At 43.6% G+C, this 27356-nt stretch overlaps 2 protein-coding genes across 5 annotated transcripts in view; both read left to right on the forward strand.

Moving 5' to 3' along the window:
- The first annotated feature begins 1451 nt into the window (after positions 1–1451).
- traf3ip2a (TRAF3 interacting protein 2a) lies at positions 1452–6547 on the forward strand. The gene is made up of 10 exons (XM_040160297.2): positions 1452–1563; positions 2006–2053; positions 2158–2625; positions 4304–4442; positions 4532–4695; positions 4782–4870; positions 4943–5011; positions 5088–5192; positions 5501–5575; positions 5754–6547. The coding sequence occupies exons 2-10, from the start codon at positions 2038–2040 to the stop codon at positions 5898–5900; spliced, it is 1272 nt and encodes a 423-aa protein (XP_040016231.1). The 5' UTR covers positions 1452–1563; positions 2006–2037; the 3' UTR covers positions 5901–6547.
- Positions 6548–10271: 3724 nt separating this feature from the next.
- Positions 10272–27356, forward strand: part of rev3l (REV3 like, DNA directed polymerase zeta catalytic subunit) — a 53890-nt gene continuing 36805 nt past the window's right edge. For 2 of the 4 annotated variants that reach the window (XM_040161229.2, XM_040161230.2), the window contains exon 1: positions 10272–10931. In XM_040161229.2, coding sequence (XP_040017163.2) covers positions 10793–10931 — 139 coding nt within the window. In that variant the 5' untranslated portion in view covers positions 10272–10792. Of the gene's footprint in view, positions 10932–25080; positions 25175–27356 lie in introns of those variants that run through there. The other 2 variants (XM_078093994.1, XM_078093993.1) reach the window with 2 other exon arrangements.

The following is a 27356-nucleotide window of genomic DNA, read 5'->3' on the forward strand; positions in this document are numbered from 1 at the left end:
TGTGGATAACCACCTTCCTCTCAGGGGGAATCCCCATCGTTTTGGTCATTATCTTCAACTACCTGATCGGGTACCATTTGTGCCGAGCCACGAACCTCTTCACCAAGGAAGAGCGCCGCGTCATGCACGGGAAGAGCACTAGGGGCATGTTGAAGAGGACCATCCTGGTGCTGGGCACCGTCTCTGTGGCCTTCGTCCTCCTCAGCCTGCCCCGCTTTGTCACGTACTGTATCCTCAGGACCATGTACAACGACGTGAACTTCGACAGGGACGACTACAGCCTCCCCATCAATGTGGCCGGAGACTTGGCCAACATGCTGCAGAACCTCAACTCCACCACCAACTTCTTGCTGTACTGCATGGTCAGCCGGCGCTTCCGGCGCGAGCTCGTCCAGGTGGCCACGTGCAAAGCGAGGGCCCTTGACCTCGGCTCTGTCCTCACCCACACCACCATGAAAGTCTTCTCAGTGATAGATCATAAGGCGTCGCCAACCAGTCGCCCTGCAACTGTGGTCCTAACCAATCTTAAACTCAGAGAGTAGAAAACATCTGGTAGATGTAGGCAAGTAGGCACAAAGATCAGACTTTTACCTTTAAGCATTAACGTTCACCCTTGACCATGAATATTATAGTTTGATTGAAATGAAGATAAATTACCACCAGATGAACATAGTTAGCTCTGTGTGTACTTATAGCACTGTTATTGCATGTAGTAACCGTCACTGTGATGAGGCCATGTGAAGGCAATCACAGTATCAGTAAATGTGTTCATGGGTCCCAGAGGATGAATCCTGATCACTCTGGTGTTTCAGCTGATGTTTAGTCATGTGATACAGCATCCAACCCCAACGTCTTCACTCATCCAGTAAAATATATGGATTGTCACATACTTTCATACAGGCCTTCATGGTTTTCAGATTATATATATATTCATGGCCCTTTCTGTGACAATAATTGGAGGAAAATTTCAATGAATCAATTATTTGTAGGTTTGTGATGAAAAAACTGCTAAACTAATGACTCTGCCTCTGCTTTATTTGGGGTTCAGTGTTTAATAGCAAATGTTAGCATGCTAAGAGTGGTGAAAATAGTAAACGTTGATTTCTGCTTTACATCTGCAAGTGTGTTAGCACTATGACATGAGCATATCAAGCTAACTACAACCTCCCAGAGCTGCAAGCATGACTGAAATATAATATAAGTGAAATATTAAATGATTAATGTTTTTTTCCAAATAGAAATGTGTATACATATGAACTGTGCTGCAGTGCTCTTCATGTATTCCAACTATCAGACAGGTTTTAATGTGTTGCTTGAAGACTTAAATGTCCTCTTTTCTAATGGCCGGATGTAAGTACAACCTGCCGCCTCTCAGAGTTACAGTTAGACCTGCCAGGGTACAGAAAGCCTACCTGGCTGAAGAAAAAAAACAGGCCAGTTAATGCCATGCATTATTTGCATAAATAGTCACGAGGCCTCTCTAATTTGCATAGTTGGAATACTTCCTGTTTCCCTCAGAACAGGTTTTTGCTGTGGATGAGGAATCAGCAGACCTAAGAGAAGGTAGGTGTGGACTACGGTGTTCTGCTTTATTCTCTACATGTAAATGTCAACAATAAAACACAGTTCAAAACGTTTTTAGTTTTGTGTCAAGGAGACATACTTGGCATACCTGTCGATCTGTGATCTTGACCTTTGTACTAGTTTGCAGCGATCGTGTTGGTGTGTTACACTCACGCCTAAAAGGTACATGTAGTGTGTCCCACCCATTAAGTGAAGAATGAGCCAGAATACTCTTCCTTAGGTGTTTACACTCAATCGTTTACTTTTATTTCCCATATTTACTCTTCAAGATGGGCATTTTCAATCGTGATCATGGTTTTTCTATTTATTTAAAAGTGTACTTTGAATCTCTCGGTTGAAACTACACTTTTCCCTCGGTTGGTTTCATGTAGGTTACTGTCTCTTTAAGTTGTCATGCTCTGTCTCATTTTCTCTTTACCAGAGGCAACACACACCTTCTTCCTCAGTATCAAAATGGATTCTTTTGAAGGTAAGAAAATACACCTCATCAGTCTCGCAGCGGCCATAAATCCTTCTGGATGATCACAATGTTTTTTCCGAGTGAAACCGATTTTTCCTCTTGCCTTTTGTCAGTAACGTGCCCTCATCCTGTTGAGACGGATGAGAGCATGACATCCTCTGGTCTGGACTTGGCCTGGCCTCTCTCTTGCAAACAGTGTAGTGGACGTACAGAGACCAGCCAGCGGAGGAGTAGCTATGGGCACAACAGGGGCGCGGCCCACAGTGCTGGCCAGTTGAGCTTCCCCGAGGGCCACCACCAGCAGGAACCTGGAGCAACCTGTCACGTTGCCCCCCACCCTTTTATTCACACCCATGCATGCCCGGGACAGAGCCAGCTCCCTGCAGGGGTTTGCCATTGTGATAGAGAGCAGGCGCTGCTGTGTGAACGGGATCACAGTAGAGGCTATGCTGAACCTTCAGACTGGCCCCAAAGTCCCTCTGTGGGCGAGGCAGAACCCTTGGAGGCCCCTTTTTCGCTCAAGTCTGAAGTTAACCACACCCACTATGTCTCATCACAAAACCTAGGAGCACGTATGAACGGTCAGTGTCAGTTTTGTAATATTATTGAAACATTACATTAATCCGTAACCTCATAAAGTTTACACAATGTAGTAACACAATGTTATGTTTGATTATTTAATCTGCTACAATTTGCCATACGAGACAAAGCTGAATAAACTTTGTGTGTGTGCGTGTGTGTGTGTGTGTGTGTGTGTGTGTGTGTGTGTGTGTGTGTGTGTGTGTGTGTGTGTGCTTGTCCCAAACTGTGCAAATGAATGAACAACATTAGTAAGAAGCTAGAATTCAGATGGCATCAGCAGTGGCTCTTAACCTTTTTTAATCCCCCCAGAAGAAGCAATTTGGTGTTTGCAAGTCTCTAGTTTTGTAAAGCCACCAACCAGGTGTTGTCCAAAGTGCTGTAGGTTATGTGAATTTTTGATATAAAACTATTCCTTACCTCCGACCCGCAGGAAATTTGGAAAATAATTTTTTATTTTTTTTTATTTCAACTAACAGGCCCTGTAAATCACTTGGGTGTCACAAACTAGTGTTTGAGAACCACTGGCCTCGAGCACTGGCTAATCTTCTGCACATATTATGTTGCATCCTCGTCCCAAATGCTATACTGTTCTGCAATCACTAGCCACAAGTTTTACCTTTAAATGTTCCACAAAGGAAATTGAACTGAGTTGGTATGTTAATGTATTTGTTTTTAGACATGCATGATCTCCGGACTAAAATACGGAGTTGGTGTGCAAAGGCCTTTGCTGTTATTGTTGGGGACATTTTAAAAAATTGTTATTCTCAAACACATATACACGCGTTGTGTGTCATCAGACGTTGTGTATATGTGTCATTTTCAGTGCCGTAAATGCCACAAAATGTAATTGAATTCACCTGCATTGCGTCGCTATTAAGGTAGAATTAAGACACAGGTATCTAAAAATCTCTAAAAGGTAAAACACAAATTTCTCTTGGAAGAGTTCCCACAATAGTACATTAAAGATTAAAGGCATAATGTATCGTATTTGGTGGCATCTAGCAGCATGGTTATGTATTTCAACCAACCATATACCCCTCCTATAGATACTCCTTTGCCACACAAACTGCAATCACTTGTGTTTATTGGTTATTAGTTAATTCTAACAACAACGCTAAACCAAGACTTTAATTGTCTTTGCGAGAAAGTTAGCGTGCAGCCGGCATCTCTAGTAAAGGCCAAGTCTCATCCTTTTATTTATCTATTTGTTTTTCTCGCTGTTAAATAGGTGTGCCTTAATGAGCTGATTACATTTGAATAGTTTGCTTTGTGTAGTCTTATGCCACTTATAGAGAGAGCACATCTATGTTCCCAGCCCCCCCGTGTTGTCCAACTCAGTAGTCCCTTCATATGATGATATGATGACGGGTTTTTTTAACGTTTTTTTTGTGTATGCTCCCCTTTGTCAACATAACAACACATGTACCTGTAGCTTTTCACCTACTGATGTTCTACTGCCTTAAACCTGTTGTTGTTAACAATCTATTTTATATTACTGTTACAAAAGTAGTACAAAAACGAAAATGTCACGCCGAGCACTGATCTGGTAATTACTACATCTGTGTTGGATTTGGTTAAAAAGTCCACTCCCAACCCTGTTTCTGTTGAGTCTGCATGACCTCATTACTGCTGAATTGGAAACTTGGTAATCTGCTTCTCCTCTTTATCTCTCTGCAGTCCCCAACCCAATGCAGGGGCGTCATCTCAGACAGTGCGCGTGCTGCCCACCAGCAAACCAGCCCCGTCACAATAATTACACTCATCATACACGTGACTACCCAGCGGATTCGTGGGATGAGCCTCGGCGCTATCTGCAGTGAGGACGATTCCTGTCCTTGCCTGATGTTTTTTCACAGATGTCATGCATAAATTGGAGCATAAATTTCTAATGTTTACATCCCACAGGAACCCCGTCCCTCCAAATGTCCCGTATGGATCTGTGCCTAATCAGCGCGTGGGCCCTCCTAGAGAATTGATGCATGAGGTCAGCGTATACGGCTCCATACAGGCCTGTCCAGGGCCGGCAACGGGTGAGATCAGGAAGACCATCAGCCTGTCTGAGGAGTATAGTAAGTCTCGTCAGTGTCCCTGGACAAACCTGTGCTCTTTGTGTAATGACTTAAGTTAAGAGGGTTCACTGGTTTTGTGTTGCCAGGGAATGTCTTCATCACATATTCAGTGGACACAGCAGAAGAGATCATTCCTTTTACCAAATTTCTGACCGATCAAGGGTTCAAACCAGCCGTAAGTCTTCCCTTTCCTCTCTCGATGACTCTCCATACAAACACTCTCACTAACACGCGTGTCCGCTGACAGATTGACATCTTCGACAATCCGATCCGAAGAATGGGCATCAACAAATGGATGGACCGTTTTCTGAATGACGTAAGACTCCACATCGAGTGTGAATCCGATTTGTAGTTTTTTGCGAAAAGGCCAACAATGAGTTGTTGCTTCACAGAAATCGGTGCTCATCATCGTGGTCATCAGCCCCAAGTACAAGGAGGACGTGGAGGGGGACGGAGACGACGACCACGGCCTCCACACTAAGTACATTCACAATCAGGTGAGCGCTCACACGGCTGTCAGGACACCTGTCATCGGCAGAGGACTGTTGGAAATGTCCCTGCCTGGTGGCAGGTTTGTGTAGTTAAATGTGTGTGTTTGTTTGTGCACTTCTATCTGTTCGTCTAAGGCCGATCTCACGCGCTTCTGGACCCATCCGCTAAATATTTTCTGTGCGCATTTCTAAAGGTGTGCTAAAGGTGTGGTTGCAGTTATTCAAGCTTACATTTAAAAAAAATATTAATATTCAACTGCTTTATACGGTAATTAAACACTGACTCCTTGCTACTCCTTACCCTTTCGGTACAGATCCAAAATGAGTTTATCCAACAAGGCTGCCTGAACTTCAGACTTGTACCTGTGTTGTTTCCAAACGCATCCAAGGCAAGTAACAAGCAATGCAACAGCAAACACACTCAAGGGCTTGGAGTAATGATAAAAGAAAACATCCAAACTACATGACTTTAAAGGCCTTCTTCACAGCAGCGGTTTCAACAGGTCACAGTTGCGCGTTTAGGTTTGAGCGCTCTAGTTCACGCTGCTGTCTCTGCTCTGTTTGCAGAGACATGTCCCCAACTGGCTCCAGAGCACCAGGATCTACCGCTGGCCATGGGACACCCAGGACCTGCTGCTGCGCCTCGTAAGGGAGGAGCGCTACATCATCCCACAACGGGGGGCCGACCTCACTATCACCGTCCGCCCCCTCTGAGAAAATCTGAAAGAACGACGGGCTCGTCTGGAAAATAAGCAACTTCAAGAGCAAATTGTTCATTTTGTGTCATGTGCCTCAATGAGAACTGTTACATGGCAGCAGATTGGTTGTTCAGTGTTTTCCTTTTGTCGCTTGTTGCCTTTTTCATTGGATGTATTATTCATTTTAAATTTTTCAATCTCACTACAATCCTTATATCGTTAGATAGAAAAGTTTTTCCGCAAGTTCTTGTCGCAACACTTTTTAAACGCATTTGTTTAACCCACACTTTTAATATGAAAATATTGAGGAGTGCAGCTTTAATTATAGAGAGCATAAAATAGAAGTTACAAATGCTAAAAGCCTTTTCCCTATTGCTGCTAGTTGCTTTTGTTGTAAAAGAGTTGACTTATATAACGTTTGGCTTTTTTTTTTGTCTTTCTCAAAATTACCAAACCTAGCTTTAATTTTAAATGTTATTTTGAAATCATCGTCACACACTTATTGATTTACTACTCTTCATGTTTTATTATTTAATTTGAACTTCATGCAGAATATAGTATAAAATAAAAATATGTCTAAATAAAATACATAATATGTACTTGTTTTTTTAATTTTTTTTTATTGTTGAATAGATGATAATAAACACTTTTAAATGCCTAGAATGGTTCCAGTGCCACACAGGAGGCTGCATGTTGTATTTCTTTGTAGAGACTAGGACTGCCCAGAAGGTGGAAGCATGTTCCAAATAATGACTCCAACCCTGTATTACCGCTTCATGGTAACAGCTCAAACTTCCATTCAACATTAGGTTGTGTTATTGATATTCTGTTTTCGTATTACTTTTGATTACTTTTACTTTTACTTACTTTTGTTTGTTTTAACCAAGGGTATTCTGAATGACAATTTTCATTGTGGCTATGTAAAAATGAAAATAAAGAAGGAGTTCTTGAGGGTCACATTGTGATAAAGGACCTGTTGATGCGGCACACAAAGCCCTGATGCTGAAACCTACCGTCCACGGGTTTAACACTTCCTCCCTACTTATTGTGTCCTTAACCTCCAGCTGCCACCTCTTCCACAGAACTTCATCATCAGTAGGCTTACACTGAAGAGCCATTCAGTCTACCAAACCTGTTGACATCTCATATCATGTGCTGGGAAGCACAAGGTTGGTGGTTCGAGTCCAGGCTGCCCCATGTTCCATGTCGAAGTGTCCCTGAGCAAGACACCTAAACCCTAATTGGTCCCCAGGCAAAAATGTGAAAAGCCATGGGTTTAAAGTATAACGTAAGTCGCTTTGGATAAAAGCGTCTGCTAAATGACCTGTAGTGTAATGTAATATCAGCTCCCACAGGAGGGAGCTTGTCTCTAAACAAATCCACTTTGTTATTGTTCCAGGTCCTGCACGCCACTTGACTCGCCCTTATCTGGTGAGTCCACAAGAACAACACGCAGATATCCTGCCCTGTAAAAGCATGATCCAACTCTTCAGCTGCTGGTAAAAATACTCTCAACATCAGTTCATTTCTGCTTCTACAGTATATCCATGACGACAAGCATCAGTCATGATGGCATCGTAGACTGTGTAAACCATGAATCTGAGAATTTTTGTCCAACCCAGAAAAAAATAATTTTTACAAAATGTTGTTTTGGAATATTGCAGAAAATAAGTTTGGTGAGAATCCAACACTTTTTTGGCATGATATCCATCACAAATAAAGAGCGCTTTTACCATTGTTTTCTGAGAATTAACACAATCGCCAGAAGTAAAAAAAAAAGCTAACGTCCGGCTACAAACCAACCAATACCAAAAACATGATGGTAGAAATGTTTGGTGTAAGTAAGTGACTGTAACTTATTCTTTAGGTTAAACTACCAGGTCATGCTGAATACACTGGGAGTTCTTCTGGAATCTAACAGTTAATGGGATAAGACACATGTGTACCCCTACTTAGTCTAAACTTGTGCTTTAAGCACTTACTTCAGGGAACACAGATGTGTAATTATTATTGAAGTGAGCATAAAATGTCCCTTCCACCACCTCAGAGCGAGGTTCTGCTCCCTCTGAGGACATCCAGACTAAAAATGCATGCGCTCAGTGTACCCGAAAGCACTTTAGACCAAACACTGCATTGAATATGGCATATATAATAATTCTGCACTAGTTTGGATGTTAAATACGTCCCTCGCATGCACTCGTAGACCGTGAGTGTGCTCGCCGACAAAGGTAAGCAGACGCCCACTGATTGGCTCATTAAGAGGGTCAGGCTCTCACCCAAGGTCAGCACACACTCAAGCAGACAGGTTCACCCATCAATCGAGATGACAAAATGCTAATGCGACATTTTTTATCCTGTCCCCGTCGTGAACCAGATCGAACCAGCTGTTTGCAGAAAAAGGTTATGGCTCCTTCAGCAGAAGAAGGAAAGCCCAGCACGACTGCTGACCCGCCATGTATGGACCATTATAGGAAGCTGAGCGGAATACTGAGCAGGGCGGAGACATTTGTAGGAGGCTTTACCCCAGGTGGGAGGGGTAAAGGAAACAAACTGTGCTCTGGAGGTTCTGAAAGATTGAGAAAAGCTAAAGTTATGGCTGCCAAGGCCTTCAGTGAACGTCTGCCCTTAATGTGGTGATTGCTTTTAATCCTAAATGAAACACGTGTCTTTTGGGGGTCTTCGGATCTTTAGGTGGAGATATATATGGCATGTGCTGATGATCTATAAGTGGTGTGCATAGCGAGAAGATGGAAACAGAAAGATTCATTTCATCAAGTGTCTCTAGTGATTAATCCGTAATGAATGTTGTGCTTTGGTTTAATATAAGGGCTGATAGCATTAAAATGGAGGTAGATGATGACCATTCCAATGGATGTATTCTTGGATAGGTTTTCTCCCCCATTCCCCAATCACAGGAAACACATCAACCAATGAGAAACGTGCTCCTTACCAATGGGAAAATTATGCTTTCCAGCTCGATGATCTGATCCTTGTGTTGCTGCAGTGGCAAACGAGATAAAGCTAGTCAAGCTTCACAGCGAGTCCCGCAATGCTCCTTCCCCCTGGAAGCTCATTTAGTTACAAAATAAAGGTCCACCAAGGACATCAGTTTGAAACTGTAACTAGCTTGAAGTTAAATTAGTTTTGAGTGTTAAAATGAACCTATCAGACATATACAAAGGAATAAAAACGTACCCTTTCTTAAAATCTCCTCTTTTGTATCATATTACATAAATAAGAAGTTAGGTATGAGCCAAATCCCACTGAGCAAGTTGAAATGGATACAAAGCAAGCTCTTCGCGTAATTTAATGGATACTGAGGGGAGTGTCTTCTTTTCCATGACCAACCAGTTGTGTGATTATGCTTATGTACGTATAGGGCTGTGGGGTTTTTGTATTCAGTACAAAAGTATGGAGCTTCATGTTTCACCCCAATTTTCTCTTCAGTGAACATTTGCCCAATCCTTTCAATTCAGTCTTGAATTCAGTCTGAACAATTCAAACAATTAATTACAAACAGATGTGCATTTCAAAATGTCAAATTTCTTTTTTGTAATTTTGTCACCTGGAATTGCATCTTAGTATCTGTATTGCGACAGTTAGGCACTAAACCATCAATTATAAATGATTGTACGAGAATTGTGGAAAAACCTGCAACCGGAGCGTTTCTAAGATTCAAAGCATGGCATGTTTCCATATATATATATATATATATATATATATATATATATATATATATATATATTAACATACATACATACACACACATATATATGTAGCATGTTAGAGTTTTAAATATGTCCATGTAAGAAACAATTGTTTAATTTAATAAGATTTAATAATATATGAATAAAAAAGGATTTTATTTTTCTGAAAGACAATAATGCCAAATTATTTGGCAGAAGAACATTTTATACCTGCAACCTGTGAATCTGAATGAGTATTTCAGTTTTATGGTTTAGCTTCGTATACTATTATTTTGAAATATCAATATCATTCAATTCCGGATAATACTGATCAAGCAAAGTCGTTTTTTTCCTTGCACCGTTTACAGCAGAAGGGTGTATGAGGACAACACCAAAAACAATATGTAATCCGCCGTAATATTTCGAAGGAAGACATGCAAGACGAGTATGAATCGTCTACTTCTGGAGAAAATGTCACTGTACTAACGTTCTAGTTGCTAGCCGGCTAGGCAGCTGATCAAATCAGCGATACCTCCCAGATCTATAACTGGCGGCCGTAAATAAATGTGTCAGGGTTGAGCCTACCAAAATAAGACTTCCTTCTTAGTTCTGCGTGTGCTTGTTGAATTACAACAAGCATGACTCTACGACGCTGCTGTTATTTTGAAAAACCTATTCGGAAGTACTATTCTTGCGCTTTCAGACCGGCTTACCTCCCCTCATATGTTAGCTAACGGGGGCTAGCCTGTTATGGAAGACGAGGGAGCACATCAGAGGGTCTGTCTGACAAAACGGGACTGGCTAGTTCTGAGGCGTGATTTAGAAAGATAACACTACACCCCGGAACCGTCTTCCTGGCTGATAAACAAAAACACCACAGTGAGAGATTAAAAAAATTACAACAGTACAACATGGACCTGGCGACTGCGGAGCGTCCGCTGATCAGTCGCCGCCGTCGAGTGTAGCTCTCCCCGGCCGCGGCTGAACCTCAGCGGCGGCACTTCGGGGCGCCCTGGAGCCGCGGGAATTTTTGTCCACGCCTTTTATATGGGATACGGCCGGGCTTCCCCTCTGCTTTGTCCTTGTTTCCCCGCCGTGACAGCGCTCCCTCTCGGCTGCTGTCGACTGGCCGCAGCGGCGCCCGCGTCGCATGGACTCCTACCGGTAGTTTTGCGGGCTATTCCGGCGGGTCTTTCCTCTCCTCCGGGTGGACGCGACAGTCATGTTCGCCGTGCGTATCGTCACCGCAGACTACTATCTAGCGAGTCCGATTAAAGACCTGGATGTCTGCTACTCTGAATTCAGGGAGAGCGGCGTGAAGAAAGTGCCGGTGGTCCGTATATTTGGAGCAACACCTGCAGGTTAGCCAACTCGTCTGTGCATTTTCTACGTCTGTGCGTTTGTGTGTTTCTTTTTCATAATTACACGTAGCTAATGGTGGCTGTGCCCCTGGCAGCACGCGGCATTTTAAGCGTGTAACCCCCCCCTTGCTGTTTGGACACGCACGCGTGCGCACACTCGTATTGTTTAGGGGAAACCGAATGAGTCTAGTATGAAAAATGTTAACAGGAAGATGATGTAGGGTGTCGACACATTGTGTTAACGCGGTCTGCACCGCTGCGAAGGGAGTTCTTCCTCTTCTCCTCTTCCTCCTCACACGGCTCTGCTTTGTTTTCGCTTCCCGGCTCATTGGTGGTGGAGGTGGCGGCTCCGGTCTGTGAGAGCTTGTCTCTACCTGCCACATGTGGCATTCAGGGATATATGTAGAACTCTTTTTATTCGGCTTCTATTGTTTATAGCAACCTGTGGAGTGTGGACAGTCTAGACCGCATCAAGCTGCCTCATCTTTTAGCTTCGTTTTATTCTTTCATTTTATCAGTGCAATACAAGTTAAGCGACAATGATTTAAAAAGAAAACCGCAGCGAATAAGGGAGTGATGAGTGAGAGACATTAGCGGTTGAACAAATGGTGTGATACAGAGGTCCAGATGCATATTTGGGTTCCGAAAAGGCAACATGGTGTTGATTATGTGCTACGGAAAAAATGACGGACATCATCGCTTCACATTAATATGCAGGATTTAACAATAGGATACAAGCTGTACACAATCAAAGAACCCTTCGCTGTGTAGAAATTAATGTGGAGTGCATATTGACAGCACAAGCCCAGACAACACCTTTTTTTATATGGACAGTTACTGGTGTCAAATAATATAATGCACATACTGGAAAACAATTGTGTTTTGCTTTGAGATTTGCCACATGCCCCTGCTCTCTAATAAACCCATTACAGCCGAGCACTGTGGGCACCTTAATCCCCACGGCGCTAAACAATGGAATCATTTCCTGCACAATGGCACGGTATTAAAACCCAGCCAAATCCTCCTGTGCCTGCCGTGCTCTCGCCTGCATGCTGTTTGTCGGCTGAAAACACCATTGCAGTGCAGTGACCGTGTGATTTTTTTTTTCGTTAGCAGGGCTTGCCGGTCACCTAGTCAGGGGAAAACTGGGGGGACATAGTTCCCCCCCACCCTCCTTCAGGGCTGTGGCGGAGCCCCCCTCCCGGGACGACCCGTAGCAGCGTTCAACAGTTCAATGGTGATTAAAAGATTTGGAGCGGGGAAATGAAGGGGCTGTGGGTCAGTGTAAGGGTGTCAGGTCTAGTCTGGTTCCTTCATAAACCTGCACGTCTGCATACGGTCTTGTGAATATGACGGGGCTGCACACAGTCACACACACACACACACACACACACACACACACACACACACACACACACACACACACACACACACACACACACACACACACACACACACATTGCAGCAGAGGCATTTGAGGTATCTTGTCAGTCAACCCGAATAAACCCAGTGAACACGTCACAGCATTTAAGGCTCTCGGGTCTGAAGAAATTCAACCCCAAAGTATGGTTTTATATTTTTGTCATTTCAAGTGTTTGATGAGAGATGTTGTTTGTAATGATTCACGTGGTCCCATTTGGTCAGTTCCTAATTCCAACAATTGTCTAAATCCTAAATCATCATCAAGCTGTTTTTTGGTTTTGTCATCTGAAATGTGGGGATTTGGTGTCTTTCTTTGTGTGTTATCAAATTGTCCAAAATTTATGTCATTTATTTTGGACAGTTCGGACAAAATAAAACAATTAGTCGCTTTTGGGAATTTGTAATGCAATTATAAACTGAAACCGAAATGTCTGCAATTTTCCTATAAAGGACATTACATGATTATGATCATTTGATGGTATAAATTGTGTGCCATCCGATATTTGGTTAATATCAACATCATTTCAGCCACTAACCTAGTAGTGAGTGTTGTTTCTTTGTTCTAAATGCGGTTTGAAGCAGTTTGTGTTGCAGTAATGAGAAAAGTGTGTGTGCCGTGGCGGTTACTCTCGCAGGTTTGCATTTTATTATTTTTTTTACTTGCTCGGCAGGCCGGAGTCCCGAGCTAGCTCTGCGTTTCCAGAAATACAATTACATCACCATCTGGAATGCATTGAGACGTGAGAGAGAGGCATACTTTTTTTCTCTTTTCTTTCTTTCTCTGGAGCTCATGAACAGACCACACCCACGCTAAAGGAGCTACTTTTACAATATTTCTCATTGTCCCGTGCAGGGATTTCTAATGTACGCCCCAAAGGAGGAACTTGCGAGTGGCTCTGCTTAATGTGTGTCTGCTTTTATCTCATCAATGCGTTCAACCCGATGCAGCGCATCTGCGCCATGTGGCTCTGCTCAGGCTGCAACCCCAGGCCTCATAGTCTCTGTCCTTCCCTGACCCAAGCCATGCACACTCCCACCAATCAGCCCTGTGTAATTCAATGCCACGCTTCCTGCCCCCACCCCCCTTCCACCAACCTCTCCTCTCATTGTTAGCATTCATTGGCTGGCTTGCCCTGTGCTGCACACTGCATGCATTCTACTCTCCAATACGGCAGGGGGGGGGGCGGCGGCGGATGATCTCTTTGTTGTGAAAATTGTACTTGTGATCTGCATCTAATAACCGGCTGTATTTTCCTGGTTGTGGTTGAACAATCTCTGAGGGATTCTGAGGGACCTTTTAGAGGCCCTTTTTTTCACACAAGCGTTGCGGGTGAGGTGGCTGCAACATTTTGAGGTTTTTTGAGGGCCGTCTCCCTCTCGCATTCCTCCCGTATCCATTAATGGGATAATGGGCAGATTCAAAAGGACTCAGTGGCTCATTAGGCAGATCATCGTCCCCTTTACTGTTTACTTCTGCTGCTCCGGCGGCCTCCTGTCATGCTGGGACCAAATGACATGTTGATTTGCTGAAATTGTGTCTTTGATTTGCTAAATGTTTCAAATTATTTTTTTAAATTGAAATATCCAAGTGTATATTCAGGGAGTTTTGGGTGTATTCCGACGTGTGTTTTACTACTTGTGGGTCTACCAGGCGAAGGGCACAGCCTTGTTACCGATCAAGGAGCCACACATAGAGAGACCGACTCACTGCTCTACGCTAATCCTCACCCTGTGATGTTTTTGCACACAGAAAGAGGCTCAGCTTCTTATCAAAAGGTGTTACGGGACTTTGAGGCTTCCCTTTTTATAAGAAGTTGGTCAGAGAAGGCAGAGGACACGAGAAGAGGGGCTGTTCCTGCTTTAATAACATATTTACTGACCACTCCATTTTACCTGCAGTTCTGAGATTTCAAATGTTATTTATGGGTTTGTTTAAAGTGTCGTTCCCAGTCATCCAAACCCACCACAGAAGGGTACAATCACAGCCAGAACATAGTCCAACCCAATTGCAGTCACAGTGTACATATTACTCAACATGTACTTGTGTACATTGTGTATGATTGACAGCTACAGTTTTAAAGCTACAGACTAGCCATCAGCATTGCAGACAATCACATCTATTGTGGCCACCGACTGTTCCTGAGCATCCTGGATCAGCATCCTCAGGCATTTGCTCAGTAGATCGCAAGCACTTGGCGCCGGGCAGCAGGATTAGCACCTGAGGTGCTGGCAACTGTACCATTTACAGCAAATCTCCCTGCTGCGGCGGGCCAACCTCAGGTGGTAGTCAGAGGCACAGGGGCTTTAGCAAAAAGTAACCAAAGGTGATGTATTTGCCCCCAATGCTGATTCATCCATAATCAGCCAGGTGAGCAATTATCTCACGTCTATACTGTGGATCCACCAAGAATTTGCTAATTTGTTGTGTTCTCAATGGTTGTCAAACTGAATGAATTTTGTGAATGCAATGCTGCAAGCAATTGCCAGCAACCTGATTGCAATGCAAACCTTTAATCTAACCTGCTCATTGTGGCGGTTTTATTATCCAGGATTTGAAACCAATCCATTGAGCGGATGGAAAAGCTTGTTGAGTTTCTCACCCCGCTCTCATCTGCCGTTGTTTCCTGTTCTCAGTCATCTTCCTCAACCTCCATATTAATTGCCGCCAAAGATTTGAATGTGGGACTGGGTTTAGTTTACTTAGGCCCAATTCCACTGCAGACAAGGACTTAATTGTGACAAGTAAAGGAATCCCTCCTCAGTTTAAATGCTTTGGGATTTTGATTTTGACGCGACCGACAAATTGGTGACACTCGGCCTGGTTGGTTTACGCCATAAAATCGCCACATCCCAAACGCTGTGGCCACGTTTTGTGGTTTATGAGAATAGACGAGGTCTCTGAAGCCAGCACAAGCTTCCTTTTGTCTGAAGGAGCTGCAAGTTCACATCAGCTGCCCCAGTGTCCTTGCTGCTGCTGCAGTTGGTATGATTGATGGCTATAATAGCTCCCTCAGGCTCTTTGGTGGGTATCCAAAGGCGCAACCAGCCTGACACTGCAGCAGTCCTCGTCTCAATGTGTTTCCTGTCACCGTCAGGTGCGTCGGGTGACCTCAAGTTAACTGTGTTGGGTAGCACACCCCGCCCCCCCGTCCTCCCTTATCTTATTTTAAGGAAATGTTGGCAAGTCTCTTGGATGTCGGAAATTGCTAAAATTTGATTATTAAAAGTGCTGGCAACAAATTTCATTATCGATTCGTTGTGTCGGGCGATTATTACGTCACTCAATGAGTTGCAGTGATGCGCGCAGAGCAAAAAAACGCTTCGGTTCGGCGCGGAGTTGACGTGGAGGAAAGAGCAGAGAGATGAATCGAAGTCCAATTATTTTTTTTTGCGTGAGAAATTGGATGTGTGGGGGGAGTGCGTTACTGAAGACCGAAATGAGTGACTGTCACGCTCAATCCGTGACACGTGAGAGCCCTGAAAGTGTTTCAATGGCAAAATATGCAAAGTCGACGTAACCTGGCACGGGAGCACCACGTTGTCCCGTTTTGAAGTGAGGAACGTAAGGAGCCTCCTGTTTACTCGTCATCCAGCTGATCAAGCTAGCGTTACCTTGCTAATAACAGCAGTAAAGCAGTTAGCAAGACTAAGACACGTTTTTATTTACTCGCCTCTTTTGGACCATTCCTTTTTCAGTCTGTTGTCTTGTATTCATTTCGTGCAATCTGTTATTGTTGACATATATATTTGTGTGTGTTTTTTTAATGCTGTCATATACTGCGTCTTTATGCACAGTTGTGTCGACGCACTCGTTTCAATTCATGGTTCAAAAAGTCTTGCGTGTGTTGCAGAGCAATTCACCACCAGAACAACAGGTGGAGTAACGGGTTTTTGTTGAAGACGACCTAGAGAGTGACGTCTTTGTGTGTGGAAGTTGTTGGTTTGTTTATTTATTTATCATAGACTTTATTGCCCCGTGCATCGCCACTGCTGCTTTTCATCGCGGACACATTTGTCCCGTATTTTCCTCCACAACTTTGTGCACCTCTCGACCGGCAAACCGACGTTTGCGGAGATCTCCCGCCATGAATCAGAGGCCATCCGCGCGTCTTAGTCCGCCAATGACTGGTTGTAGAAGTGGTCATATTTACGGATTTCTTCCGACCAAAGCTCTTCAATCTGATTCATTCTCTCGTAAACATTCCTCGTTTCAATAATGGCGGTATTGTGCTATGAAAACGGAAATGTGAGACTCCATAAAGGATGTAGTTAACAGACCAATCGCAGCCTTGCGGGCTGCAGGAGGCTTGCGTCGAAAGCGATGCAAGGCACGCAAGGGGCTCTTGCGTCTGCGTGTCCTTGCGTCTCTCTGAAAACGCAGAAGCATAAATTAGGCTTTATGCCTGTAAAGGGAGACGCGGTGATCCATTAAACCAGTGCGGCTACCTAAGAAGCCTCTAATGCAGTGGTTCTTAACCTCGTTGGAGGTACTGACCCCCACCAGTTTCATATGCGCATTCACCGAACCCTTCTTAATTGGAAAAATAAAATTCAAAACATAGGTATATATTTTACTGGTGCACAAAATGAACCGTGCATCAACATCAGTGTTCAAAGAACAAAACCATTAAAACATGATTTTCACACAAAAACATAATAATGAATATTTACTGCAAATCAGTGTGACTTCTGCTGTTGCCTTTGAGACCAGTTCAGAAATGCGCGGCCTCACCTTGGCAAGTGCCACTCTCATGTCATTTTCACAACAAAGTCTGTTCCTTTTCTTCGTTTTTATGTCCATCATCCTCGAAAAGTATTGCTCGCAAAGATATATTGTAACAAACGGTATGAAAATCTCCAGAGCTTTCTTAGCAATAACAGGGTACGTTACCATTTGTTGACACCAAAACGTTGAGAGCAATGTTGTTCTGAAGAGTTGCTGTTGAACCTGGCTCTGCTGAATTTTAATGATTTCATCGAGGAATTCATCATTGACATCTGTTGTCTCAACACTAAACGTGAACAGCTGTCTCACCCATGCTGGATTTGACTCTCTTGTAGGGAAGTATCCGTCGAGAGACTTTGCAAGCTCATCTAAGTGCGTGGTAATTGCTTGCTTCAGTTCCGCGGGTACAGAAATGTCTCCGATTCCAGATACATCTTCGATCTTACTTACACAGTCGTCCAGCAGGGGAAAGTTTGCAAAGTTATCGTTCTCTGTTCGTCGTTTCCATAACGGTAGCTTTTTTTGAAAAGCCTTCAGGTTTTCTTCCGCTTCGATGATGTTGACTCCACCGCCCTTCATCTGTTGATTGAGATGATTGAGAGCTGCGAAGATATCAGTCATGTACGCTAAAATGAGAATGAACTCAGAATTTTTTAAGCAATCTGCATGACGATGTTGGTGCTAATTCCACACGTACGGCAAAAACACGATTCAGCACCTGTCCCCGGGATAACCACCGAACGTTAGAATGGTACAGAAGTACCTTGAATTCAGAGCCCATTTCTTTACACAGCTCACTGAAGATGCGGTGCCTCAGAGCACTATTTCGCACATAGCGCACAAATACAGCAAGCTGGCTTAGATTGGAAACGTCTGTGGTCTCGTCCAGTTGAAGGCTGAATTTTGCCGGGCTTGAAATCAGATCTGCAACTACTTGAGCCAAGATGTCTTTGCTCATGTCCTCTATTCTGTCGCTAATGGTGTCATTTGAAAGAGGAATTTGGGATAACTGAACTTCAGCCGCTTTTCCCTGCATGATATTCGCCATCTTCAACACAGCTGGTTTTATGAGTGTTTCACCAATGGTGTGTGGTTTGCCCTGCTTTGCGATCAGGTAAGCAACTTACGATGCTGTGAGGATCGGTTTGTTGATGGGTACAAAGCCGAGAACAGGCAAAGTAGCCTTTTCATCGAATCTGGCTCTCTTCACCTTGAATTCAGCGAGCGTTGTGTTCTTGTATTGTCCATCTCCATGCAGCTTAAGGAAGTGTTCTCTTAGTTTTGCCGGTGCTAGACCAGAATTGCTCAACTTGGCATTGCAAATCATGCAGTTAGGACGCTGACTCCCATTACGTTCCGTTATACATGTGAATCCATATTGTACATATTCGTCCGACCACTTTCTTTTTTTGCTCGACATAGTTAGTATGAAGGGATTAAAATATTAAGAAAGAAATCACACGACATACCATCACGACAGTCACAATTCGACTACTGAGCGTGCCAAATTCCCTGCAGCACAGATAGGCCAAGCTATGTTGCGTGATCACCTGCAGCCAATGATGGCCAAGCGGGGCGTGTCATCACGAATCATATGAGTCGGTGTGTGTCTTGACCTCCGCCGAACCCCTGCGACTGACTCACCGAACCCCTGGGGTTCGATCGAACCTAGGTTAAGAACCACTGCTCTAATGCATTTAGTTACAAATTGCATTTTAAATTCATCTCATAGCACGTGGTTATTTTGTAGCTGTATTTAGATGTGGTGTATACATGTATACATTTACTTAACTTGCACTACAATGATGGTAATAATTTAATGAATAAGCCTCAAGTGAACATGGGGGTGTGTTTTAGTGTAGAGAACAAGTTCTGATGTTAAAACAAATCCTGTTAATTTTTCAGGTTTGTATTTTTCTTTTTATAAATGACAACCTGTACTTTCTGAAATATTTTTGCAATGTGAATTTGCAGTTCTGTTTTAGAATAAAGGGTTGGAAGTTACATTTTTTAAAGCGTTTTTTTTTTTATCCCATTCATCGATTTAATCGAAGAAATAATCGATAATCAAAATAATCGTTAGTTGCAGCCCTAGTCGTATTCATTGCGGTCACCAGACTGTGGCATTGTTATTGAGTTATAAGTAGGCGCGCACACGCACGTATACACATACACAAGACCATAGATCCAATGTTGGGTTGACATATTTTCCGTCCAGAGTGAGATTTACATGGTTTTGAGTCATGGGTGGGATCAGCCGGTGAAAAAAAAAAGAGCAAATATAACTTGACGGCCTGAACTTATTTTTTTTGCCTCTGATACCAAATTCAGATAAGCCATATCAGTAGCACATTCAATCTTAAACCTATACTCTTTTTAAAGAAAAACCAAAACATGATAAAGGGAAACCGTATGGATGAACTGCAGCCCGTTGACCCGCTACAGTAAGATCTGCACTCTACTGACAAGGGCAACCATAATAAAATGCGGCTTCTTCCCTGTGTGAATTCTATTCCTTAACATTCAGATTGTGACTGACCACCACTGCCCCCAACCTCACTATGACAGAGTAGTTGCTTCTCTCTGGTCTAGCTGTATCCCAGATGGCGTTGCAAATTAGGTGATTTAGTTCATCGCTGTTGTGGGATGGACTGGTGAGGAGGGAGGTGTGGATAACACAGAAGTAATTATCTTCTGATGCAGCCCTATTAAAAAAGCCAGTGTTTGATGTGAAGGGCCTTCTAGACATTTGTTCCTCATTGTGACCGAGCCTCATCTTTTTTCCACTTGAATGGGGCTCTTACAATATTTCTGTGTGGTCTGTCTACCTCCGTCTTCAGACCACACCGGGGTAGTTTCAGGTTCCCTCCGCTCAAGAGCTGGGGGCTCCTCCCCATCTCCTCCTGCACCACGGTCCCCATGGAGAGACAGAGGAGGGGCCCCACTTTGTCCTGGAAGAGAGGGAGACCTTCCGCTCTCCACGAGCAGTGCTGCAGTAGAATCACAGTGTTTCAAAGCAGATTAAGACCTTGTTTAGAAAGAATGAAAAGATTTGGCGGGCTGAGGCAAGCTTGAATCGCTGCTGAAGGGAGCGAATGCTTTGAACATGACCTGCTGTGCCATTCAACATAGATGTTAATGAGGCGCGTGTTCATGTGAGCATGCATGCACACATAGACAAATTATTCAGTTTCTGTTTGTGGCATTGGGTGTATCTGCAAATTTGGGTGGAGTAGCACTACTTGCTGCTACAGGAATGCTCTAATCCTCCGGCACATGAGCTTTCTGGTAAATGGATTGTTCCTTCATAGTTGCCTCTGCATGTGAAGTCCTGTTTTTTTTTTTTTAACTTTCGGTCTTGAGACGAATGACATGTTTGAGGATTTTGCATTAACTGCAGAAGTTTTAAACAAGCCAGGTCCTTTTTCAGTGGCTGCAGCCTTAGAAGGCCTCATCACGTGGCTGCTACGACGTGTTAGCTTAAGTTATACTTTTGACTGCGAACACATTATTTATATAAACATAAGCGATACAATGTACCAAAAGTTTAGGCGCTCGCCGCGTTGTGCACACGGTGTCTTGTCTTTATGCCGGTTGAGCGTTGTTATATTATAGCATCTTCCCCCTTTGCTTGCATTGCCCAGAGTGCAATTACACTCCTCCTGCCAGTCGAAACACAGCCAGAATGACACCGTAGCTTGTTTTGAGGACCCACACTCGAAGGCAGCTGATGGAAACAGCCAGCATGTCTAATAATGGCCGAGACATCTGGCACGCGGCTCAGCTGTTGAGGAGGTAAGTGCCAGCGTTTGGACTCTCCCACAGCAAGGAAGCAACTGAACCTTGTAACAATTTCCAAAAAACATGTTGGGGACTTCTAGAAGGCATCGAGCTGACGGCCATTAGAGGTACACTTTCTGACTGGTTTGCCCCAATTAACCCTTGGCTAAGCGCCCAAACACCAACCTCTCTGGGTAACTATGACTATGAAACAATGTTTAATCACCATGTACCCTGTATATATCATATATCACTTTGGTGTGTTTAGTTGTGTTTATTCTTAGTGTTTCGGTCCAGAAGCTATTAATTATTACAGCGATCCTTAGTCACAGATCAAAGTACAATGCAGCGGTATGAATATGCTTTGGCCTCCCATATTGCCTCTGGATATGACTCCACCTTTCTTCAAGCTCTTAGCCCCGGCGTATTTGCTTAAAGTCCGTATATTCTCTTGCGTCCTCTTATATATTTTCAAAAGCTGCAGACCAACACCCTTCACTCTCTCTGCTGATTCATTTTTTAAAATCTTAGTCTGCGGTGGGAACCAACGGGGTCTTTTTATTTTTTACTGCATTTTTTATTCGGTAGCAGTGAGTTTTGAGGGCAGGCATATTAAAAAGAGGAGGAAGGATATGCTGGAAAACCAGCTTTAAAAATAGCTGTGCAGGCGCAAATAGACGGGTTGTTGTTGTTGCCGTTTCTTAGTATGAGAGTGACCTGATAAGCTCCTCCTCTCGTCTTCTTTATTTGTTTTTATTTTTGGAAGACATATATCACCTTTAAAGAAACGTTTTCATTCTGTCTAGACATGCATGCTCGGTTCTCTCTCCCTCACCCCTCGCCCGCTGTTTGGCGAGATGTTTCCCCCCCGTCGACCAGAGAAGCGCGCAGCATCCGCTAGAGACGTTCCAGCGACTTCGCAGCGACTCTGTGCCATCCAGTGCTCCTCACACTCCTTATGAAATCGGTCATGGCATGTCGTCCTCGTTTCTTTCTTTTTCCTCCCTTTCTTCTCAACGTGCTCTACATCGGCCCTGTTGATGTAAATATGCAGTGAACGAGGAGGAGCTGCATTCATTTAGGCTGCTGAAAATGCTTGTTTATTTATGCTTATTACCGTACTTACATCTCTCCCGTAATGAGCGGAGAGGATTTTTACATAACTGTTACATAAGGGAGCACAGCATCTTCCTCGCTCTCCCGCTGTTATGAAACCATATTCTTCCCAATTATTATCCTAACTTTCTTGCCTAGCACAAGTGCGCCAACACCGATGTAAATGACCAGCATAACAATAATGGAAGTCTATGAATGAACGCACATTTTTATAAGGATTGTAAATGGCTTAATACACTCCCCAATAATGTGATCGTGTCGACATCGCGTTGACGCTAACGGACACAACCCAGGTTTCTAGTCGTAGACACGGATGCTAAACTGTTGAGAGTGTGTGAGGTGCTGCACTCTAAGGTTTTCACCTCTGCTGGTCACTGTTTCTGCCTCCGTCTCTTGCTCCGTTGGGCTTCCTCCTTCTCCGGTCTCCCACATTCCTTTTGTTCCTGTTCCTAGAAGCGCATCTGATTGAGGCTTTTTGCACCAAAAGGCTTTGTCCATGATGCATGTCTTGAAAAATGTCAGTAGTTATTTTTCTCGCCAGGAAAAGAAAACCTTCTTGTATAGAAATTCATGAGGGGTCAACCAACACAATTGAGCCATTGCCGAGTCCCGCCCCTCGTACACCAATTGACGCAGCCATCAGCTTCATGGCTGTCCTTCAAAGATCAATATTTGAAAGAGGCCAATCGGATTGCAAACCTAACTTTTTATGTGGGAATAAAATTTCATCATGCCCTTTTCTCTTGCATAGACGTGGATTTTGCATGTTGATGCAGCTTAATCGAATTAAACTCCTCTCTACAAAATCTTGCTGCATCTGCACTCCTCTCCCCTCGCTGCTGTCTCTCATCCTCACGCTTTTCTGCAAGACCAATATGTTTTCCCCCTGTCCTGTGCTTTTCCTGTCACAGCTCCTTTTCCTGATGCTCCCTATGTTCTTGCCCAGTGTGCAGGCCAAACAGCCCCCGTCCCACCCCCGTCTGTCCAGTTCAGTTTGGGTTGTGGGAATAACGCGTGCTGGTTCACAGGGTTCTTACTTTAAACTCACAGCCTGCTAATTGCACCCTCACTGGATGTACTGCTCCTTTTAGCACTGCTCCCCCCTCCTCTTTGTAGCCTCTCTCCCGCTCCCTTGCTTTTTTTTCTCCTCTCTTTTCATCTTTGTTTCTTTAACTATCTGTGATCGTCCACGGACCAACTGCTTTCCGTCTCTTTGCTGTACAGCCGTCCTTGACACCAAAATATTGCTCAAAATGAAATGCAAGACATGGCAGACTCATAGTTATCAGTAACTTTGTGTAGTGTTATGATACGTTCACACGGTTTCACACAAAATACGACACAAGCTTTTCGGGATTACATACATTCTATGCACAGATGCGATGAGACTGGAGCGGTGTGAATATGCGATTGAGCATATTCACACGGCAAAGTCCTGAAAGTGCTCCAATTTCACCCTGCCTCCTTTGGTTGCACAGCTCTCTGCTTCGCATGCTGGCCATGTCTCACTCAGCGCACTATCTCCCTCTCTCTCTCACACACACACACACACACACTCTGTATTGTGATTAATGTGACTGATGCAGTTGTGTGCATGGAGACAGGTTTTTCTGCTCAATGTGAGATTGTTGGCCGCCTCCCAGATTTCCATTTTTCTGACAGAAATCTTAAGTCTCCCTCCAGTGTGCAGCCGTGTGTAACCCTCTCAGTCTGTGTGCGTACGTTACACTAAACCGCCTCGGCAGCACACCGTTTCTTATGGTCCTAAGAGACCGCAGATTACTCCATCTGCTGTGTCCATACAAAGGGTTTGTTTTATTATTTGAACAGTTTTTTAAAGATGTGACTTCTACAAAATGATGTCAAATGTACAAGTTGCTGTGTTTTAATATCAAAACACAATTGATTTTCAAATTTGATAATGCCACAAGTTATACCCTTTGATTCATTGCCAAAAGAGGAGATCTTCCTTATCTTTATCTTCCTTCTTTACTGTGTGTTTCCATCTTTTGTGATTCATCCCTGGCCTGTCCAAACCCGTCTCGTCTGCGTCCGCTGCCTCCCATGGGTGCGCCAGCCAGGCCGATGCACAGGAATCCGACCCCCGGATGAACGACAACACGCACTAACGAGGTGTTGTCTGGCCACCGCCAACTTCAATTTTGGCATTTCTGAAGATTAAAGCATTGTCACTTTGTCTGCTTAACCAAGAAGGTTCTGGCACCGAGCGGCTTCCATCTGGTCTGGCTCGTCCTGTCTGCATCAGAGGACTTGCTCCGCTGTGTCGTCTGTCTTCTCGGCCAGGGAGACACTGGGAGGAGGAGGGGGGTGCTGGGGTCTGGCACCAAGGCTCATCTATGCCTCTCCCCCTGGAGGCCCAGCTACAAAGCGGTCATTAAGCAAAAAGTGGGAGCCCATTACATTCCTTGTCAGGAAACTGGGACAGGGAGGCATCGTCTCACACAGGTGACCAGATTTGGATGAAACTCAAAATGACACTGACTTGACGTAGGCTGGTTGGGCACTTGCATGTCAAAGTCAATTGGGTTGGTCCAGATGTGGGCTCGATCTCTGGTCTCTACCGGTGGCTTGTGGGCGAGTTTTGATAGAATGATCAGGTGAATAAACTGGTAAAAAGTATTTTTCATTCCACTGGGTCATTAAAAATTCCTCCAGCATGTTTAGGAACAAATAAGCCTGGAATGACTCTTCTGCAACAAGCTTGAAATATGCTGTGTGTCATATTTATCCCTGCACAGGAGTAAGTGGTGGTTGTGGGTAGTACAGTGGTGGTTGTGGGTAGTACAGTGGTGGTGGCATCATTTAGGATTTGGAACCATGCATTAACGATTGAAAGATTCAAACAGAGCGATAGTTGGGAATGACTTTAGCAATCACGCACTTCCCCAAACATGGCACAGCCGGGATGTATTTTAAGCAGCTACGAGTGTGACGTGTTGGATGTTGGCCCGGAATGCAATGAACACCTTTTGCTCCAGTAGTCTACTTCTATCCAGGTTACTCTGACAGCTGCTTCTTTTACCTTACTTGTCTTTTTCTACCTGCCTGCCTGCCGCTGATGTTTCGTTTCATTTGTGCACAGGATCAGCCTGAAAAGCTTTTTAACTGCATGACTCCTCCACACCGATGGCGGGACAAACAATTCTGTTTCAGCATGAGCATAAGAGCTTACAAAGTGGTAGGTCCCACAATCTGCTGTCATTCGTTGGCCAATTGCTCATCTGTGCCCTCCGTCCCCTCTCTCCTCTCCGGTAGTTAATTTAAGAAGAGGATGATTAGGGTGAATCCATTAGAAAGTGTGTGATTTAGCGGGTTGTCCGTGTCCTCTGTTCCACTCCCCCTCCTCCTCTTCCTCATTACAGTAATTCTGCTCTCACTGGAACGTGCCTCATTGTGTGTGTGTGTGTGTGTGTGTGTGTGTGTGGCCGGCGCTGCAGTGCTACCCCCAGCCGAGGAGTTACTGTGCATTTCCTGCTGAAAATGCGTTGGAATGCTTAAAGCTGAAATGATTTTTTTTAAATAGCTGAACATACAGAGAGCTGAAGGGAATTTCAATACATTTGCTGAAATTACAGATATTAGAAAAGCGGAAATTAATTTGAAATTGCTGAAAATACAGAAATGGGAGAAGCTGAAATACAGAAATGAATATTAAAACATTGCTGAAAATACAGGCATAAGAAAAGCTGAAATTATTTTAAAGAACTGCTGAAAATACAGAAATGGGAGAAGCTGAATTTCAATAGATTTTCTAAAAAATACAGAAGTTCAAGAAGTTCTCAGAGCCTCAATTTAAAAAAATACAGAAATAACAAAATCTGAGATGAATAAAAAGAGGTTTTAAATTGTTTGTAGTAATATTAGTAGTAGTATAAGTTTGTTATTATAGTAATTGTAGTATTATACTAGCAGTAGAAGTAGTAATAGTAGGTTTAGTATCAATAGCAGTAGAGGCTTTTATTTTGAAATGATGGAATCGGATGAGGCGAGTGGGTTATGAGACAGAATGTTTGTCCTTCAAACAAAAGTTATTAATCGATAGGCCTCATCACAAACATTACAGTAAGAATTCCTTCTATGGGGGGTTTATTTTGAAATTATTGGTGTGGCGAGGGTGTGGCGACTAGCGAGAGGGAGAGTGAGAGGGTGAGGAAGGGAAGGGTGGTGAGGAAGAGAGCGAGAGAGAGCGACCATGAGGGTTATATGTCTGTCGGGTAATAAATACGGCTCTACTGGCAGTTTACAAAACGTGTACCTTCTGTTTTTTTTGAGAAATATGTCGGCAGATTTGTATTGGAGCCTATGTAGTGTGAGGCTGCCGTTGTCTCACTCTCGGTCTCTTGAGGCCAAAGGTAAAGAACTGTGGGATTCCATAGCTACATAACTGCAACCAGCACAACCATGCCATCACTTTAACCTAAAAATGAAGCCTCAAAATTGTATATTGTATATTGCCATGAGGTCAGAAGTGCCATGTTTTTTTTAACTACTTTCTGACGCTGCCCCGCACTCGAGATCTTCAGCCCTGACTCTAACAAACACACTAATGTAAAACTCAGAAACGGACTAAAGAACTAGTGAAGCATAATCAGTGATTATGAAAAAAGTAGAGTAGATATCAACAAGCATTTTTTTTAATGAAATAGTTGACTTGTGTCGACATTTGAAAGTTTAAATGGTGTCTGTAGCTGAAAGGTGGCGAAGCTGAAAAAAAGTTTAAGAGGACTGGAAAACAAACTCCATTTGAAAACCATGTTAAAATATTAATGATTATTGATTTATATAAATTCAATTATAAGAGCTAAAAAGCTGAAAAAAGTGAATAAAGATTGAATTTCTGTATTGGGCTTGACAATATTGTTTTTCCTTCCCCATACCAATAGCAAAGGTCAGGCATTGGAGAAAATCAACTACCGATCTAAAACGAGTACATAAAAAAATAATAATGTGTATATATATATATATATATTATTTTCACATTGCTGTGAAAACCACCTGCACCCAATACTTTTTTCTTTTTTGTGAACAAAGCTTGCACAATTTTAGTCGGGAGGGTGAGCGGATTGGGTATCTTGTAACACGTGTCTAGCTGGTGTGAGTCTTATTGAATGTAGATGTCTAAAAGATGTTGCACCAGTCTCTCGCGCACGCGCGGTGTGCGACCGCATTAGCAAACGATCGTTGGAAGGCAGCCCTCGCAGCATTTGTTCCCCATGAGATTAAGGCCGCTAAAGTGACACTGAAATCTACCATGTGTCTCCTCGACAGAGATGGAGCGATGCTCCAGCAACTTTAGCCCAATATACTGCTGTAGTGCTAATCTGATCCCTGATCAGTGCAACCATTTAAGGAATTGTCTC

Source organism: Gasterosteus aculeatus, chromosome 18, assembly GCF_964276395.1.
Source record: "Gasterosteus aculeatus chromosome 18, fGasAcu3.hap1.1, whole genome shotgun sequence".
NCBI lineage: Eukaryota > Metazoa > Chordata > Actinopteri > Perciformes > Gasterosteidae > Gasterosteus > Gasterosteus aculeatus.